The following is a 20,541-nucleotide window of genomic DNA, read 5'->3' on the forward strand; positions in this document are numbered from 1 at the left end:
ATCTATCTATCTATCTATCTATCTATCTATCTATCTATCTATCTATCTATCTATCGATCTATCTATCTATCTATCTATCTATCGATCTATCTATCTATCTATCTATCTATCTATCCATCCATCCATCCATCCATCCATCCATCCATCCATCTATCTATCTATCCATCTATCTATCTATCTATCTATCTATCTATCTATCTATCTATCTATCTATCTGTCTGTCATCTATAGACCTATTCATTTGTATTTTGAATATTAATTTACAATAACAATGTCAGTTATTGACAGAAAGGCAAAGACATTGTGGGAAACTGTGACATTACTTGTAAGTTTGTGTTGTCTCGTTTGAGTTTTGCTCATGTATTATTTTAACACTTACCCCTTTTTTTCTGTGCAATTAAAACTGTTCTAATCTCTTGTCATGTCTGTTGTATTTCACTTCTGTGGAAGGCAAACTATTCTAACAAGTCTTAAAATATGTATGATTAATGACACATCTGCAAAGGTCTTGCCATATTTTCTTGATGTGAGAACATTGACAAAATAGGTTTGAAACACTTTTCTGAATATTCATCACAGAAAGAGCAGTCTGTTATGTCTTTCCAACATTTCTGCATGTCGTGATTGGCATGGAAATATTTAAGAGCTCCTTAACATTATTATTCACAACATGCCATGACAGGTATGGGATGTAGTGAGAAACAGTGTTTTTCCTACTCGGGAGTCAGCGGGTTTGGGAAAAGAAAAAAGACAATACATGTGCAGGCCTAACTACATTGTTTGAATGGCACCAACAACTATATGAAAACCTTATGGTTACTGGGAAAGTGTTTGTACATAGTACTGCATGAAGCATGAAGCCGGGAAATGAGATGACGCAGTTTTGCCAGGTTCCGTCTGCTCTCTCTGTGTGTGTGTGTGTGTGTGTGTGTGTGTGTCAATAAAGTGTGCCATTGAATCCGGCCAGGATGGCGGACTACGACTTGACAACCAAGATAGCTCATTTTCTCGACCGGCATTTGGTTTTTCCTCTATTGGAATTCCTGTCAGTGAAAGAGGTACACCAGCTGTTTGTATCGTATTACGCCAAAAAAATATAACGTGACTGTTTATTATCGGGTAACGTGAAAACACGGTTGTCTCGAGCACCGATTCCTCCCCAGCCGGGTAGCTGTTTGGTACCGTCAGATAGATAGACCACCAGCTGCCAGCTAAACTACACATGCATTTAATAATCTTTCATAACTGGACTATTGCTGTAATGTTATTGTCGTTAACGAGCTTGTAAACCTTAGATTTCGTGCAGGATTAACGTTAGCTTGAATGCAGCATTCATTACTATTATGGTGCCAACAGTGACAGTGTTTCCCTTTTCTGTTTTGTACAATTGTTCCCCCCCCCTGTCCCAAAGGAAACTAAATATGTTATGTTTTAATTGTAACAGATCTACAATGAAAAGGAACTTCTTCAGGGAAAGCTGGACCTCCTCAGCGAGACAAACATGGTTGATTTCGCCATGGATGTGTACAAAAACCTGTATGCAGACAAGGAAATCCCACACAGTAAGAGACACAGCAGTTTAATGTGTAGTTTGTTCTGATTCAATAGCATTTCATTCTGTCATAACATCTAGCTTGAAGATCTTGGGCACTGACAAAAGTGTTTGGGTGGTATTAAGTATTCATGGTTTATTTAATACATTGTGTTAACCTGATTAGCAAATGTCATGGATTAAACCTCATAGTCAAACGGAAGAATACTAACCTCAGTGTCTGGGATGTCTCAACATTGACCAATTGTTTCTGTACAGCTCTGAGAGAGAAGAGGAGTACTGTGGTGGCCCAACTCAAGCAGCTCCAGTCAGAGACGGAGCCAATTGTCAAGATGTTTGAAGACCCCGAGACGACTCGACAGATGCAGTCCACACGGTCAGATCAACTCGTCACAGAACTGCATCCCTCTTTATTACTTTGCTCATTCTTTACTATTGTTCTGACACTATTATAATACTTGTAAAAGTATGACTGGACTGTAAATAGCTCATCTGACAACTATTTGTTTTATTTTTCATCAGAGATGGGAGGTTGCTCTTCGAATATCTTTCAGAGAAACACAATGTAAGTTTTAAAATGTTAAATGGTGTATTCACACATTTTTCTAGTATAATGAGTTCACTGCATTTGAATATTTTAAGGTGGGTTGCACAATGTCTTTTTGTTTCCATAACAACCAGCTGCTACTGTGAGCCACGACTGTTCCAAATCTTAAAACATCCAACACCACCCACCGCTCATTACTCACTTAGTGATCAGAGTAATTATACATATTGTCCACATCATGTTCGGGCTGCAAATAACAATTATTTTCAAAATACAAAAAATGTCCAAGGTGTCTCTAAAGGTCTTGTTTTGTCAGTCCAAAACCCAAATATTTTCAGTTTAAAATTATATAAAACTGAAATCTCGATATTTGAGAGGCTGAAAACATTTTGAATGAAAAATGACTTAAACAATTAATCGATTATAAAAAATAGTTGGTTATTTTTCTGTCGATCAATCAATTGATCTGGTCTGCTCCAGTTTACACGCCAACACCTTCTATTTATCTGTCCTGTCCCCGTGCGTCGTTTGAATCGATGGAGTTGTGTCCGTGTCGTTCTCTGTTGAAGTCTTCACCTTTCTGTCTCCTCTCTGTGTCCTTCAAGTCTTTTTTTAGAATGTATTTTTTCTAATTGTTGCATCTCTACCTGTCACTCACTTGTCAGTGTGACTGCACTGCAGGGCTATAGACTGTTTAAAGCAGGGGTGGGGAACCTTTTTCCTATCAAGTGCCTTTTTTTTTTTTACAACATCCTTCGAGGGCCGTACTAATTATTGAACTCATAACCTCTGCAATTTGTTTTTTTAGACGCAGCCCATTCATTTCACTTTTCTTTTATGCTAAATGCAAAAAAGCAACATTTTTATCCATGTATCTTTCTGTTTTATCAGAAATCCTTTATTAGTCCCACAACGGGGAAATGTATCTCGTCACAGCAAAAGAACATATGAAGTAAAAAGGCAGTACACAATAATTAAATAGAATAAAAAATAATATAAGTACCAAGTGGTTGATAGAAAACAAAGTGAGTATTGCACATGGCAGTGATAATTGCACAGCAGTGGTGGAATAGTCTGTTCTTGGTGTGGTGGTCTCCCTCTCTATCTGTCATGTTGTTATGTTACTCTCTGCAGAGAGCTGCTTGTTGGGCCAAACTCCGCCGAAGAGCGTTAACTTTATCCAAACGCACTCGTCCTTTATGCTCGTGCAGTTCGGCATGTTTCGCGCTGTAATGACGCTCAAGATTATTTTTCATCACCGCAAGTACTTCCGCACAAACTAGGCACACTGGCCTTTTACTTCCATCAATAAATAATCGTTTGTACATTTCTCCTGCAAAGTGCGACATTCTGCATCCACCTTTCTCTGTTTTACACTCGCCGCGCTGCGTTCGCTGATGTCAATGACCGTCTTGTTTAATATTGAAGTTTGACATGACTATCTTTACCTACATGTAATTATTGCTGATGGTTAAATGTCCTTTGTTTTTATTTATTAGTTTCAACAAGAATACCTGGACACACTGTACAGGTACGCCAAATTCCAGTATGAGTGCGGTAACTACTCCGGGGCTGCAGAGTACCTCTACTTCTTCCGTGTCCTTGTAAGAATAACCACATAAGAATACAAAAAGTTTTTTTAGAAGCCACAATAGATTAAATTGTTGTCATCTATTTTGTATTATTATTATTATTATTATTTCCATATTCTGTTTATGGTGATGCACTGAATGTTTTGCTCTCTGTGCAGGTTCCCTCCACAGACAGGAATGCTTTGAGCTCTTTGTGGGGGAAACTAGCCTCTGAGATCCTGATGCAGAACTGGGAGGCAGCCATGGAGGATCTCACTCGACTAAGGGAGACGATTGATAACAATGTAAGTAAATCATACTTTTCAGATGTTATCTATCTATCTATCTATTTGTGACCTCTACCATTTGTGTCCCTGCTCTCCTCTCAGTCTGTGAGCTCTCCTCTCCAGTCCCTCCAGCAGAGGACCTGGCTCATCCACTGGTCCCTCTTTGTGTTCTTCAACCATCCTAAAGGCAGAGACAACATCATCGAGCTCTTCCTCTATCAGCCTCAGTGAGTCTGTGTGTTTTCAATGTAGCAAGGAACATTGAACTTTAACAAACGACACAGGGTATGTGCACAGGCCTGATGGTGCTGTCCTCCACACTTAAGTGCTGCACCAAATGTTTTGAAGCTTCATCCATAACGTTGACATTCAGTCAAAATCAACATTAGAATGTGCGCTGCTTTTCTTCATGATTTTTTCATTCTGATTAAACGCGGTATTCTTGCACAGATAAAGATTAGGCTACACGAACATGATTAGTATTGTAATATTTGTATGATTAGATTCCAGTGGTGGCTGCGTAGGGTTTTTTCCGACGTGTGATCCAAACATTTCCAATAACTCCAGAGCGATGTAAAGTCCAAAAGTCAACATTTATTGGAAAATGTACAACATGTTTTTATCTCACAAAATATTCTGCTTCAAACCGTATTTGTTGGCGTTTAGCCTTTCAAAAATAACATTTTCACTGCGGACAAAAAAGTGGTTTGCTCTCCCGCTTTGCACACAAAGGGAGGCGCACGCCTGTATTCACAGGTCGGTCCAGCAGCAATCTAACAGCACCAACACAAATCCATTTATATAACCACAACAACAAATCTGTTTCACTCGAACACTTTTATAGTAAATTAAGACTAATTTAATATAATAACTCACTTCATTCAAATTGAGGATTTTGTTCCTCAATAGATCCGATACAGCTGCAGTCATATTAAAGAAACAATACACAGTGTTTCTACAGGGTTGAATTCTTTATCATGCTCCAGAACGTATGCCAAAACTGTTACTGAAAAGGCCTTTAAAGCTTGAAGGCTGTTGTTTTGTCAGTTTATTTTCTGAATTAATTTTTGATTCACAATATGTTGCAGCTGAACCCTGTAGGGTAATTTGCAGCATCAATCAAAGCTTTTCTCTGCACGGCTTCTGTTGTCTTGTTTTTCTTTTGGAATGAAATGACTGATTCTTCCCAAATTCGTTTTACTGGCAACTAATGATGGTGCCACTCTGTGCTGCGTTTGTGTCTTTCAGGTATCTGAATGCCATCCAGACCATGTGCCCACACATCCTGCGATACCTTACAACTGCAGTCATCACCAACAAAGACGTTCGAAAGCGCAGACAAGTGCTCAAGGACTTGGTGAAAGTCATTCAACAGGTAAGGTCGAAAGGCAGAATAATCTTCATCTAATATGGCTCAAGGATTTGTCAACATATGAATGGTGCTCTCTCTCCCTCTCTCTCTCCCCCGCAGGAGTCGTACACATACAAGGACCCAATCACAGAGTTTGTGGAGTGTCTCTATGTGAACTTTGACTTTGACAGCGCCCAGAAGAAGCTGAGGGAGTGTGAGTCGGTGAGGATAGCTTTCTAAAGTTTCTCCCGCTTGACAGTGTGCGTTTGTCATGGTGTACAGCCCTAAATCGCCCCATAAAAGTTAGCTGTCTCCTAGGACTGAGGGCTAATATGAAGCTTCCCTTAGCGCTGGTGCTCTGATCTCCCGAGTCCCAGGCATTTAACTTTGCAGCTATTCAGCCTCAGCAAATCCATGTCTGGCCTGATTTGCTGGCTCTTACTTTTATTTAGTTTGATTTTCAAAGCGGAACAGCTGTCAGATTTGGGGCTGCCTTCTCTTTAGGAACCCCTGGCGGCAGTTTTTTAGTTGTGTTCAGGGACCACTTTATGCATTCTCAAAGCACTCTCATCAATTGGCTTTTACCCCTCTTGTATAAATTATGCAGTGATTGCGAAGGCCTCAACTATCCTGTCAGATACAGAGTGACGGAAGGATGAAGATAGTTCAGGAAGTCATTCTGCTGGCTTTGAATGGTCCGGGGAATTTGAATTGACATGTTTTTTGTTAATCTTCCCTCCAGAGATCAACAACTTGTCTTAATTGCTGTATAAACAGCACATGGTGTTTTTGTTTTGCTGTTTGCAGTTTCCTTTTTAACGTTTTGATATACAATATTAATGTCGGCAGTGGACCTGATTCGTGAGATAAGAATGAGTGAATTGGTAAAGCAATGGAATATTAATGATGGACTATGGCACCGTAAGTTTGTGTTTACCACAGCAAAGTTTGAATAATTGGATTTCTCATACAATAATTCTGCTCCTTGTGAAATGTTGGTGCCACATCTTCTTTCAAAATCCCAGACACTAATACATCCATTAATTTAAGAGATCAAAAGGCCAAACCTCCCATTTGATGTTTCTGTGATCGTTAAAAGCACAGATAGAGACGTCACAACATAATATCCCACAAAGCACTCTGTCGGGCTCCCGTCTGGTGATCGCTGTGTGATGTTGGGTGACGGGCTGGTTCCATGATGGAGAAATATGTTAACATCTTGTTGTGTAACAGTACATCTTAACATATTTATGCCTTGCGTATACATTGAACATGTATAGCTGTGATGCATTGGCATTTTGGCTTCTTTATCTTAGCTTCTTGGCTTCTTACACACACACACACACACACACACACACACACACACACACACACACACACACACACACACACAGTATATAACATGCAAAAATAGGCATTAATCAACCACTCAACCCCGACTCTACCTGCAAACCACAAACCTTATGCATTATAGTAGCACAATTGTGGATATGGTTTGAAATGATAGCTGCACACACTCGCAGAGAAACTAGAACTACTAACTCCGAGGAACATTAGTTTTTCTCTCCAGATGTTTGTCCTATTCTTCCTCTATGTGAATGCTTAGTATGCGTATAAAGTGATGGATTACAGCAGTGTGATCATCTTTCCCTCAGGTTCTTGTGAATGACTTCTTCCTGGTCGCTTGCCTTGAGGATTTCATTGAAAATGCCCGTCTCTTCATCTTTGAGACCTTTTGTCGGATTCATCAGTGTATCAGCATCAGGTACACCGTCTTTGTAGATGTCATTCATTCTTTTTCAAGTATATTCAACACTAAACTGTAAGAAGAGAATTACCATAATGAGGACTTTAGATTCCCCCAATGGATATTTACTTAACTGAAAAGCTTCTTCCTCCTTCGCTCTCTCCACGCAGCATGCTGGCAGACAAGCTCAACATGACGCCGGAGGAGGCGGAGAGGTGGATCGTCAACCTCATCCGTAATGCCAGACTCGATGCCAAGATCGACTCCAAACTGGTGAGACTCTGCATTCACTGATCCACCTTTAGTCAGATGAGCCTAGAATAAACAGCCCTGTCTAGACTGTTAATTTAGGTAGAAATGTAGTTATGGCAATTTATTTATTTAGCTGAAAGCAACATCCAAAGACTTTAAAGTGAGTCCTTCCAAAATATAAATTCTTTGTTTCCCAGGGTCATGTGGTGATGGGCAACAACGCAGTGTCGCCGTACCAGCAGGTGATCGAGAAGACCAAGAGCCTGTCCTTCCGTAGCCAAATGTTGGCAATGAACATCGAGAAGAAAGTCGCCCACAGCAACAGGAATGAGGTAGACTGAGCACTAAACACACCCTTCAGCAGTATGTACTGTTAGATCGGAGGATGTTCATATCACAAAGGATTCTTTTCCTCATTAACCCGACCTAATTGATAGACTAAATTGCACTTTTCAAATTTGCGGGACCTTCGGAGCAGCATCCTTGCCCTTAATCAGGGCGCTCGGTTCAATTTTCAAGCACAAAAATGAAGCGTGTCTGTCTATGGATCTCTGCTATGGACAGCGCAGCTCCTACAAACAACAAACATGCTTCGACGATCAGTAGGGCTTGCTATCGTTTAAAAAAAATTACGATATCAGTGCCTTTTTAAGTGATACTGAAACCGATCCAGTACTTAATTTGATGCCTTAATTCTTTACCCATCATGTGAATGGATTCATTGCGTAAAATACCGCCACCACTCCTCCCCGTCCAAATGATTTTTACACTAATACATTTAGAAAGTGTTCAAATGATTACATATTTATTTATACTACGCTCCACTCCACCTCACAGACTGTGGGTTGAAGCTGCTGCAGTAGTGGGAGTGGGGTAGTATCACCAATACCCGCCCTAACAAGCACTCAATGATTAGGCAATCAGATTCTACTATGTACATTGTTATTCGGCAACACCGCTAGTCAACTTAGAGATTGATACCCTGGCTGGATTTATCTGAAGTCATAGCCTGTTTGTACTCTTTAGAATGACACTGGATCTAAAGGGCTCATCTTTGTATGTATTAATGTATTAAAGTTATGCACTTCATGTCACTTAATCCCATTATTATTGCTCACCTGTCATCTTTCCTCTGCCCTCCTGCCCTCTGATGAATTGATTTCAACATTCACAGATAAATCTGAATCTTTCCTCTTAGTTGATTCTACAACACATTTCATTTTGAGTAAAAGATATAATAGTTATAGTTTGAACATTTCTTCTAATATTTTTGTTTTTGTGTTATTTCTCAGACACCAAACTGGGCTGCTCAAGACTCCGGCTTATGTTAAAATGGAAATCGGCTTCAAGAAGATGCAGATGGCTCTTGGGATATCATTTAGGCTTTTTATTGTATTTATTTATTTATATATATATATATATATATATATATATATATATATATATATATATATATATATATATATATATATATATATCGTACAACTATCGTTATTTAACTGGCAGCTTAACCTATGCAGTAAAAAAATATTATAAGAGGATTACATGTGCACTCTCTTCAAAATCTGGTTTTAATAGTTAATTTCTGAATTATTCACCCAAACTGTGGAAGTAACGACCCAACCTGAAATATCATGAATTAACATTAAACATTTCTTTGCCTCTTTTAGAGTTTTGCTTCTTCTTCCCATATTAATGTTTGACCACTAGATGGCGCAGTTGATTCATTTTGGTTTCCTGTCTGCAGACACATTTAGCAATCTGTGGTTACTGTAGCTCCCACTACAGCGTCTGAGCTTAACGTGTGTATGAATTACCATACAAGTAAGAACAAACTGATGCAAAACTGACATTGAAAAGAACACTTTGTTTGGAGACACTGAACTCCGCTCTCCTGCAACCAGCCTTGACGCAAGAGGCTTGGATGATTTGGTATTTGATAAAAGTAAACTGCTGTTGGTATAGAGACCCAATTGGTTGGTACACTGAAGGGTAACTCACAAGACAGATCATGCATCAGTCACACACTTCATGTTCAAGGCTCCTCTGTGTGTCGTCAGTTAGAGTTGGTTGTTTCTGGATATTGAATGACGCTCCAAAGCCTACTCCCTTTCAGAACATCCTCAATAAATATTTAACTTGTGTAATGTACTGTAACACCAGACAAAGTATATATTTAAACAGTAACATGCAGCCAGGGACTGGAACAAGTCCAGTGTATTTATATAGCACATTTCAAACGACCGGCGTGGACTCAATGTGCTAGGCAAACATCATACATTCCAAAAAAAGATAAAAGGCTATTTTTATATATAAAAACACAAGATAAGGTATTACTATACAAAGGGAATAAGATGAGGTGGTATTGTTATTAAAATGGAATGATGCAATACAGGTTCTAAAATAAGTTTAACCCCTTAACAGCACACTTATTAATATGTTGATGATTTTTGAACACTTGTATGAGCAGACCTCAGTTTGTGCTAGAGAATTCCAGAGGTTGACGGATCAGGTTATTTAAAACCTGTTCGGTGGAAACAGGTCTTTGGTCAACTAAAGTCTGTATTCTTTGTAACCGCATTCACACATTGTTGTTCTGTTTATGACGTAATCTGGACGAGACAATTCAGGTTTTTTTTCCACCAAGAAAACACCTTCAAAAAGCAGTTGTGTGTCCGAAGACAAACATGCCTGTAATTACATAAAATAGTGCTGCCAGGTGTTCAGGTAAAGAGGCGAGAGTGCCCCAGGTTAACTTCTGTGTCGCCCCTCTGCATGACAGCCTCTTGGTCCAACAGCTTCTGATGTTCAGCGTGGGAGTGGCTGACAGTTATACATGCCGCTCTAACTCCTAGCCACTCCTCCAAACTGTTTTCCTTACACACACACACACGCACACACACACACACACACACACACTCACCCTTTTCCAGGACTCAGTGAAACGCAACAGACATAAACTAGCTAACACACATGCTTACACACACCCAGAGCTGACGTGGGCTGAGGTCGTGGTGCGTGGCTCCTTCTGGAACAGCTGGTATCCATCTGTGGCTGCCGTGGCTCTGGCTGCTGCCTCCTCCTGCTGCTGTAACGAGAGGACACAAACCGGCCCGCTGCAACCCCTTCATGAGCTCTGCTGCAGACACACTGTGGGGATCAGACTGAGTAGATAGTGAGCCTCCGCTGGTGACGAGCAGTATGGCCTTCAGCATGGATATCCTGACAGCCTGGGCTGTCACTAACCCGGCTGTGGCCCGGCTCCTCTGGGTCCTGATTCTGGTGCTGGCCACTCTCCTGGTCTGGCTCTTCTTCTTCTGCTGCTACAGTTGGAACCAGAGACCCTCGCCCTCCTTGGAGAGGTACATGGCAGGTAGGTGGGTCCCCATAACACCCCCCCCACCCCCCTTCTCTATGTGGAGACCTTGACAGGCTTACAACAACAGAGATGCTGCATACTGCGAAGTTCTAACTTCAATTCAGGCTCAGTTTGACAGGGAGGAGCTCTATGCGAGTGGAAACGTTTCCCCCTTCAGGTCCGGTAATTGTAAATTGTTAGTGTTTCCTTTCCAAGACTGCAGTATCCACATTTTCCAGAAATGGCCAGTTTGTGCTGGCTCCGCCTCCATTTTGTGGTTTGAGCAGTTGTTATTTTAAATGTGCCTTTACCCATGTGAGAGGATACAACGGGGCTTTCATACTTTTCATTATAACAAAACATGTTTATTTTTAGGAGACTTTTCTGTTAAACTAAGAATGTGAAACTGCACGTTGGTGTTGTACCACACTCCAGAATGTGAGCTTAATGTCAGGGGTCAACATGCTGCATGTCACTGCAAGAAACGGGGTTATTTGCAGTGAACCATGAATCTGTCATCTCCGCTGCATTATATATATTTTAAAGTGTCTTTCACCACTTCATGAAATCATTGACCCACATTTTCTATATTGTTGTTTTTTTCTTACAGTGATGGCAAAGCACTCCACAGCTAAAGCTCCTACTCAGGTGAGACAATCTCTCATCAGAGCGACTTTGTTCTGCTTGTTTTAACAAACAACTTCTTCATTTGCACCAGAAGATGCACACCCCTCATGCCTTACTTTCCTGTAAACGCACGAAGAAGTCCTCAACGTGCAGTCTGCTTTTATTATCACAGTAGCATGTGAGCTTGTAATGCCTCCTCCAGACTTCAGAGGTCCTCGTTCACTCGCACTTTGCTCAGTTTCATACGAGCAGTCTGCAGGCGAGAGGAGCACACAGGACCAGCCAGATTGACAAGTTATTATTTACTTATTCAGTGTACTGAACCATGATTATTTAGTGTTATGACAGGATTGTATGGATTGTCACTCCAACATAATACAGGTTTTATGCCTTGAAGACATTATAATGGAGGATTTTATCAAGCTTTCATCAGGGCTCTTAATATCATCACTGTCAAAAATGTGAAGGTAAACCAAGATTCAGTGTTGGAAGAAGTATTCAAACGCTTTATTAGTGCCAATAATTTACTTATTAGTAATCTAGAACATTTAAATAACCATAACCATACTGTAAAAATACTCCATTCCAATTAAAAGTCCTGCATTAAACATTACTTAAGTAAAAAATATGCAAGTATTATCAGCAAAAAGTTTTAAAGTATGAAAAGTAAAAATATTCAATGAGCTATAAAATGTTGCCTGTGTATATCCTATTATATTTGATGTTTCTGGATTAATATTACTACAGTTTAAGGTTGTGCTTATTTAATCTTTTTTATATACTGTTGGGTAGTTTAATCTACATCATATTCTATAAGATCATCACGTTCGTAGCTTTGTCTCTGTGAGAAGCACGTAGCTCTAAAAAGTCAACTTTTCACAATGTTCAGCCGTTTCCAGCAAGAGGCTTTTCAAAGAGTTTATTGAGGTTTAGAAGGAGGAGAATGTTCTCAACACATAAAGAAACATCCTTCAGTGTATCAGCTTCCTTTTCACTAGGTTTGATGCACACAGCTTGAGTTCTTTAAACAGATCAGCAACGTTAAATTAGTTAAACTGCCTGCACGTAATTGTCGAGCACTGAGAATGTGTGTAACTATTTCTTTAAAAAGGGAAAATAAACATTTACAACCTCATCATTTTTAAGCGAGACTCTGAGTTTTCTCTGAGTTTCATAATTGCTCACCTCAGTGCTAAGAGCTAAATGCTATCATTAAAATGCTCACATTAATCTTAGTTAGTGTTAGCATGCTCACATTAATTAGCAAAGTACAGCTGAGGTTAGCTAGCTGCTCATTTTAGTTTTGCAGGTAAAGTCAAAAGTATTGAGCAATAAAAGTGTTGACTTGATGATAGCTCTTAATGAATATGTGAATAATAAAAATAAAAGTTATTACAATTAATCCTGGAGAGAACTAAAATCTCTGAACCAAGATTCATTCACTCTCATGGTGACGCTAAAGGAAAAGTCAGGAGATCACCAAAGACATGAGGATTCATCACCTGGGAACAATGACTGCTGTACCACATTTAGTGTCAGTCCATCCAGTAGTGTTGAGATGCTTCAGTCTGCAGCAATATGGCAGAGCGACTGAGAGCCACGCTGCTAGCACGGCTACAACACTTGCACAGCAGTGAATCACCCCGCGGTGTATCCTGTTTATACGTTTGATGTTCTGTCTCAGTAAAAAAGGGAAGTGATGCATTTAATGTTTCCACCATGAGCAACAATGTTTCTTTTATTAGTGCAAGAGGAACTTTCATTTGCTGAAGCTCAGAACAAAGTGCATTGTTCTGACACAAAGTCAGTTAAAGAACATGCAACATTTGTGCATCGACTACAGTTTGTGTATACAAGTCATACAAAACCAATGCAATAATGTCACAGACCCTCGTCAACTTCGGCCCCCTCGTGTCCCATCTGGTTGTTAACATCATTCCTATATAATCTACTGTATTGTAATACAAGCTCTCAGCAGCTACAGCTTTATCACATTGCAATTCCGATAAGATAAGATAAGATAAGATAGAACAATACTAAGTATGTTGCAAGTGGGCTCATGTTAAACTGAGATCTGTAGCTGTACTGGCCTCACTCAGTGTGTTTTGGCACTGTCATTACGAGTGTTGTTACACAGTGGAGAAGCACTGTGCAGTCATTGTGTGTGATAAGTTTGAAGACTCTCTGAAAGGCCTCCATGAGTGAAGCCCTTTGTGCGTTTGGCACCGACACGCCAACAGAGGTCCATTTCCTCCTGCAGCAGCCAGTGTGTGGACCAAGAGACATGTGAGGTCTCTGTCTGAACAACAGAGACACACACACAGCAACCAACGCAATACACAGACCATAAGTTATTAGGCTGTCAGGCTGTTTTGAATCTGATAACATAAAAAAAGGGACAAAAAAAGCATTTGTACCCAAATATCAAAAGTATGCAACACATGGAGCTCGTTGTGGCAAAAGCTAAATACTGTATAAGTATGCACTATGTCTTAGTAGAGTGGGCAGAGGTTACAGCAGAGACATTCATATCTGTCACGCTGTGCCATATGTGAATGAGTTCATTATGATTGCGTGTTATTTTCAACATCTGTATGATAGAAAGGCTTGTTCATTTTTACTGACAATGTAAATGTCACTCACGCGCTCAGTCAGTTATTAACTCACAGCAAGGAAAAGCACGAATACCCTGAGAGCTCAGCAGGATTTATGTTTCTACATGTGCTGTCAAATAATGAAGATGTCTATTTGCATGTGTTTTTTTGCATTGAGAGCATTGAGTTTTCAGGGCCTCTGTAGAAACGATAATCTGCTGCTTACTGCGTGAGATAAGACACAACTTTATTCATCCAGAAGTAAGGATTGATGGTTCATGACAGCTCTCAAAGCATGCTGAGAGGTGACTGACAAAAACAGCTGTGGATGTGAACAAATCTTTGACATATAATTGACTCTTCTGTCTGATTCATAATCTTAAAAATAAAGCAGATCCACTCGGTAAAAGCTTTTCTTGTGATAACTTTTAAAAGTTCCAAAGTTTCCATTAGATTACAATATAAAAATGTTCATTTGGGTGATTTTATTTCAAGGTTATTCCTCTTCAGGGAATTTTTATCAGCAGGAAAAACAAAACCCCATTTGTTTACCTGACAGCACTAATCATAATCAATGGCATCTGAATAAGGAGGCTTTTGTCTGGCTCGGTCAGTGCATGCCAGATATCAAGAGCTGCTGTTTCTGTTTGTGATTGGAGAGTGGACTCTCCTCGAAGCAAACAAAACAAGCCTCAGTTCATGGATAACAAATTAACGTAATTCCATTTCAGCTGTTAAGTTAGTGATTTTTGTGATTTTTGTTCCCAAACTGTATTTTTATCAGAAGCCCGGGGGAAGCCTCTGAAACATCATGTTGTAGCTGAAGCTCCAAATTCAACCCTTTGCAAATAAAAGGTTAATAACAACGTTAAAAAACTAACAGGCATCTTGTTTTTTCAGAGGAAGAAGAAGCCCAAAGCGAAGCCTGTTGCTTGTGTCCAGTCAGAGGAAGCTGTGGTGAAGGAGCCACCATGTCCGGCAGTCAGGAAAAGGAAGCAACGACATCTTAAAGCCGGGATGGAAACTGTGACTGAAGTGAGATCCCAGAAGGTGAGGAATGTTTCTCCACTGTGTGTCGTCAAAGACCTTGTTTCCTGCCATTTCAGGATCACTTTCTCCAATGTGTTTGGTTTAATGAGTTTGTTTTTGGACCTTTTAAAACAATTATTTAGATTCTGATGGCTCGAAGTCAGCTGTGCATGAACAACTAAAGCATGTTGATTTGAACAAAAGATCAGCAGGCATTTGTACTTTTTAGTTCACTTAACTGTGAGGGCTTAGCGTTGAGAGTGGGCGTCTGAAGCGACAGGAAGGAGAGCTTCTTTACCAAATATTGTAGTTCATTGTGGTTATGAAGGCAGTGGATTCATAAGATTAATTGAAAGGAAATATACTTTAGGCGAAACACTTCAGACGAAAACATTGTTTGTATTGCTCTGGTCAATTTTGAGATATTTTGCCTCCATAACATGTCATCTTTCAGACTAGTGGAATAAAGCAAAAATACACATTTAGGACTTTATTTTACTAACTGTGTAAATTTCTCCTACATTCATCAAAAGTTATGCCTCATTTGCATACTTAAACACACCACTTCAAAACACTTCTAGTCTTAATGTAAGTAAACAACCGTACAAGTGTTCATATATAATTTATAGGATGTTTTATATTACGTTTTATTCCTAAAAAATGTGTAGAAAATGTAATAATCACATTATATTTTTATACTATAATTTCCTTTATTGTAATTAAAATGTACTATTTAAAATTGTATTTAAATACATTTGATGTATTAGTTAAGATACACACTGAATAAATCGTCAGAATCATATAAATGTGACACATACAACATCATATCAAATTTGAGTTCAAACTGGTTGGAGTTAGTCCTGCTAGGCTCCAGGCTTGACGCACCTGCTCCGGTGCCTATTCGGCTCATTAGTAATACCTTATTAGAGTAATCAACATGCTCCTGAAGCATTCAAGCATGGTTAAAACACATAGGAGCCGGAGTATTTAGAGTTCTGATTTTTTCTTGACTGAATGAATTATGTTTATTACCACAGTAATTATAACATGTCTAAACTCACCTTCCTCCGTGCTCCACTGCTCTCTGGCTTCATGAAGCACTTGGTTGGTCAGGTTGGCCCTTCAGCACAAAGGGTACAAAGCTGGCACGAACGCTCGGCCTTCGGAACTGATGGCACGTATCCTTTATGAATACAAGAATGGGCTCCGAGTGGGATTGAGCCAGCACGTCCCCTCCCCCAGCCCCCGACTCCTCCATGCACATTGATTAATTCTACAAGTGGCAGAACTAATAATGTAGTAGGGCCACACAAACAAGCCATCTATCATTCATGGTGTTGTGATTACGTAAGGGCTCAGCATGACAGTTTTTAATTTGACTCAGCACAACTAGGCCCAATTTGGAGCAAAGAAGAAATCTGAAAAACATGACACATGAATAAACAACTCAGAAGGCAAAAAGAGAATAAGTGTAACATATTTGCTGATTAATGGTTCTGTGCAGACAGAGATCAGCTGGCAGACATTAGCAAACACATACATTATACAGTAGATGTGATGAACTATTTGGGAAATCTTAATTTCTTTGTTTTATACATCATAATGACGAAAATACTCAACGCAAGGTCCCAATTACAAGAGCTTACAACCACATTTCATGGCCTTTTTCAGGGGCTGGAGTTACTCAGTTGACATGGAGAATCATTTATTTGACTTTATTGTACTTTAAGACCAGCATCGTTAATCTTGTAATTACAAGGCTTAGTCAGGATTGGAGACATTAGTCAGAAACAGGCAGGCACATGTTGGTCCCTTTAACCCTAAAAGGAGCCACTTGTTCACAGTTCAAACATAAACCAAAAAACAAAGACCCAACTAAAAAAATATTTAACTTATATTAAAAGAAAAGGTTGGTCAAAGGAGGTTAAATTACAGTAGATAAGCAATAGTAAAAACATATTGTTTTGTCCTTCATGTTCCACAATTGTCAAAATGACAAACAAAAAAAGAAGTAATTTAACAGCTTGAACCCCTATGTAAATATGAATGTCGCTGAACTACTACTGCAAGATGTAGTTACTAGTTTAATTAGATGCACTTCACTGCTCCCCAACACTGTATGTAAGAATCCATGTAGGCTATGTTTACTATCACAGCAGCCATCTGTTTCCACATGCAGGACAGATGCTGAGCTCAGCAGTAGTGTGCTGGCATTGCCTCAGCATCCTGAAGGTGTGTAGTTCAAGGAAAGGCTAGAATCCCCCTGTGTCCACAAATTATAGCTGAACGGATTTATGATCGTTTTTGCGCTCAAAATGATCACAACAAGAAATTGGCGGTTTAGATCTATATATATTTCTCTCACAGGCTTTTACATGAGTGGGTGTGCCGTGTGAAGAAGCCTCCGCACACCGCTGTCATCCTGATCTGAGCTCAGTGTTCACATGCAGCACGCAATCAGATCTCTCCTCTCATCTTCAGCCTAATGCGTGCCTGCTGTTTAGCGACAACTTGGCCCGCGCCGTTGTACTAGTAGCAGGGAGGTATGTAGGCAGGGAGCAGATTCTTCCTCCCTGCTCGCACTGCAGCCCGGATCAGTGCAGGTCTGTAGATCCCACATCCAGGATACTGCAGGAGCAGGACGCAGGCGCGACTCCCGCTGCGGCTGAGGATGCTGCTTCTCTAACTTTGAGCGGAGGTAACTGGGACGAATCCGCCGACGGTACCGCTGCAATAAACAGATTTGTTTGCGATTGTTTCATCGGGGACTCAAAACACCAGTCATCCTGGATATTCCCGGCGTGAGTAAACATCGAACAGCCTACACATTATGCATACTGCATGTTTTGCCGCATCGCCGACCGGGTTAAAGATATGAGTGTCATTGAAAAAACTGCAGATTGGAAATAATCCGACCTAACACCACCGCTGTGAGAAATCACGAGGGTATGTATTTTTTGTGCATATGCTAACCTGTGAAAAAGCAGGTGCACCTCTCAGATCTCATCACTGCGGCTCAAAAAGCCTGTTCTCAGGTGTGGCGATGCAGTGTAGCTCAAAGCCTGAATGAGTGCAATTTTGAGGTTGTTTTTTTTGTTGTTGGAAGAATCCAGACAGCTTGATCTGTCAAGTGATCATCAACAGATCCAGTCCTAATGAAGTCCATCAGTTGTTCACAGTTTGGAGGAGGAAAGACAGAGAGAGCAGCCTCAGTCAGCTGTCAGAGTGATTCAGCCACTGTCAGTCTATTCATTCCAGCACACACCACTTAACTTTCTTCCATTGCCAAGTCCTGGGAGTTTCAGGAGCATACTCTCTACAGCTCCTCAGGGTTGCCTGGTGACTATGGATCACCCTGAGGCTTTCAGCTCACTTGGGTGAAGGCTGTACAAGAAAGCAATGGCAGTCTGAACAGTAATATGTTAGAGACAGGAGGATGGATAGAAGTAACGGTGACATTGGAGATGTTTGTTATGTGTATTAATTGCATCAAAGTCAAAACAGCAGATGATTGCATGTGACTACTGAATAGATCAGATGTCTGCAGTAGAGTAATAATTAATTCACAGATTGCCTTACACATATGGCTCCCGCTATGCTGCCTGACTGATTTAAAGCATTATGTATACTGAGGCTATACAAAAAGGATTCATGTACATATGTGATCACTTTCAGTGGTGCCTCGAGGCAAACTTCTCTGCTTTGCGTCAGGTCTATTTTCAGAAGCTATGAATATTTAACATGACTCCCTTACTGTATGTGGCTCCAGCCTTTTATAACTCAGTCTGCATTTTCCTGAACTAATCATACAATATCTTGTATTGTATAAAAGAAGGCATCTCAGAAGCCAAGCTGAACGGTCAAACGCCGGTATTAGCTCACAGGTCAAATGTCTCCATCAAATCTGTCCATAAACGGTCACAGGATTGTGTTACTGCTCTACTTTCAGAGGCAAAACACAAGTTATAATGTGTCAAGTGCAGATGTTCAATGTCACTCTTCCTCCATTACTAAAATAGCCGTTTGCCAGACTGGCACCATGCAGTCAATACTCTTGATTGAGCTGCCTGAATTGAATAAAGTTCATTTTTTTTTACAATATAAGAAATAAACAGTGCTGCAGTTCTACCAACAAACAGCAAGTAGCCAGAAATAGCATTTATCTAGATCCTAACCTGAATGTGTACTGATGCACTGTATACTTTGGTTCTGGGACTTTGGTCCTGTCTGCTCCTGTCCAATCAGAGAGGCTGTGGCGGTGCAGCCAGCGCCCCTGTGGAGAGCATCCTGAGTGCTGGATGGTGACTCAGCTGAAAATGAAGTGTGGTGACGTTGTACAGTGCATCCGCAGCACCTTCCCTTCTCCTCACAGCGGCCCGGATTTTGGTGAAAAATACTGTGTCTGAGCTGCAACTCTGAGCTTTTGTCCTGGTTACTGCACATTCTGGTTTAAATATAGATGCCCCAAATAGGGCTGGGGAATAATTAAATGTCATCATTTATTAACTTGTTCTAGAATCATATTATGATGATATGATTGCGTGGTGTTTCTAATATTATTAATTCTCAGATAAATGAGATAACAGTGAGTGGATCACATGTACCTGCCTTGAGCATCCATTTACTCACTTTATAGGCTATGTGTGATTTTGCATAAATTAGGCATGTTGTGATTTACTGATATCGGAAAAATATTCTTATTAATATATTTATATGGTTTTCAACCATGTTGCTAGGGCTGCAACTAACGGTTATTTTCATTAATCTTCTCGCTATTTTCAAGATTAATCGTTGGAAAATAGTGAAACGTGTCCATCCCAATTTCCCAAACCCCAAACATATTCAGTTTAATATGATATAAGAGAGAGAAAAGCAGGAAATCTCCAAATCTGAGGCTGAAAACAGCATTTTCTGACATTTTTTGCATTAAAAATGATAAGAGTTAGCGATTATTTTCCTGTTTCCTATTTCCTGTTGACCAATCGATTAGTCGACTGATCCTTGCTGCTCTACATTTCGCCCAGTCCTGCTCCAGAATAGCCTATTGTATGAATAGCCTAGTATTTTAAGTATTCTAAATATACCATACCAGTAGGAGAGTTACTGAGGAAAAAGAGTAGGTTATATTTCAAGTCTTGCTGCTGATATTTATATTAATAGATGAGGACACCTGCGGTTGCTCAAAGTGAGCCTGTTGCCTTAAGAGCATCATGTGTTGTTTCTAACCTGAACTGAGTTGTTTCTAGAGTTAGTCAGCCTCTAATAGTTTATAATGTTAACGTTAAAACTGTTGCTGCCACGGAGGAAATGTACTACTAACGAGTCCTAACGTCTTAACTGCAAAATGGACTTTACAGAAGAAATACGATGACACAGAAAGATGCTTGAACATGGTACATCCTCGATGACAGCTAAGTTAGCTAACAGTCAGAGACAGAGCAAACGGCCTGCTTCCACAAGCTTGTGAGGAGATTGTGTGAACGTGACGGAAAGATGGAGGGTAAAGTGTGTGAAGGTTACTGCAGCTGTGCCTCACTGACAGCTAACTGTTAGCATGTTGACTGATAATATAACAGGAGCTAAATCAGAGACGCGTTGTTTTTATGTTTGCTCTATTTTTTAAACT

General features: G+C 40.1%; 1 protein-coding gene across 3 annotated transcripts; it reads left to right on the forward strand.

Moving 5' to 3' along the window:
* Nucleotides 1-877: 877 nt before the first annotated feature.
* eif3eb (eukaryotic translation initiation factor 3, subunit E, b) lies at nt 878-8,978 on the forward strand. Of its 3 annotated transcripts, none has more exons than XR_003833005.1 (14): nt 878-1,058; nt 1,445-1,562; nt 1,811-1,928; nt 2,075-2,117; nt 3,599-3,703; nt 3,850-3,975; nt 4,060-4,184; nt 5,206-5,332; nt 5,429-5,530; nt 6,964-7,073; nt 7,226-7,328; nt 7,505-7,639; nt 8,600-8,743; nt 8,782-8,978. XR_003833005.1 is itself a non-coding variant. In XM_029443007.1 (13 exons), exons 1-13 carry the CDS (start codon nt 969-971, stop codon nt 8,636-8,638), a joined length of 1,341 nt encoding a protein of 446 aa, XP_029298867.1. In that variant the 5' UTR covers nt 878-968; the 3' UTR covers nt 8,639-8,749. The 3 variants fall into 3 exon arrangements, 1 of the variants encoding a protein (XP_029298867.1); XR_003833006.1 differs by having other exon boundaries at nt 8,600-8,713; nt 8,752-8,978; XM_029443007.1 differs by lacking the exon at nt 8,782-8,978 and having other exon boundaries at nt 8,600-8,749.
* The last annotated feature ends 11,563 nt before the right edge of the window (nt 8,979-20,541 follow it).

The sequence above is a fragment of the Cottoperca gobio genome, chromosome 11 (assembly GCF_900634415.1).
Source record: "Cottoperca gobio chromosome 11, fCotGob3.1, whole genome shotgun sequence".
Lineage (NCBI taxonomy): Eukaryota > Metazoa > Chordata > Actinopteri > Perciformes > Bovichtidae > Cottoperca > Cottoperca gobio.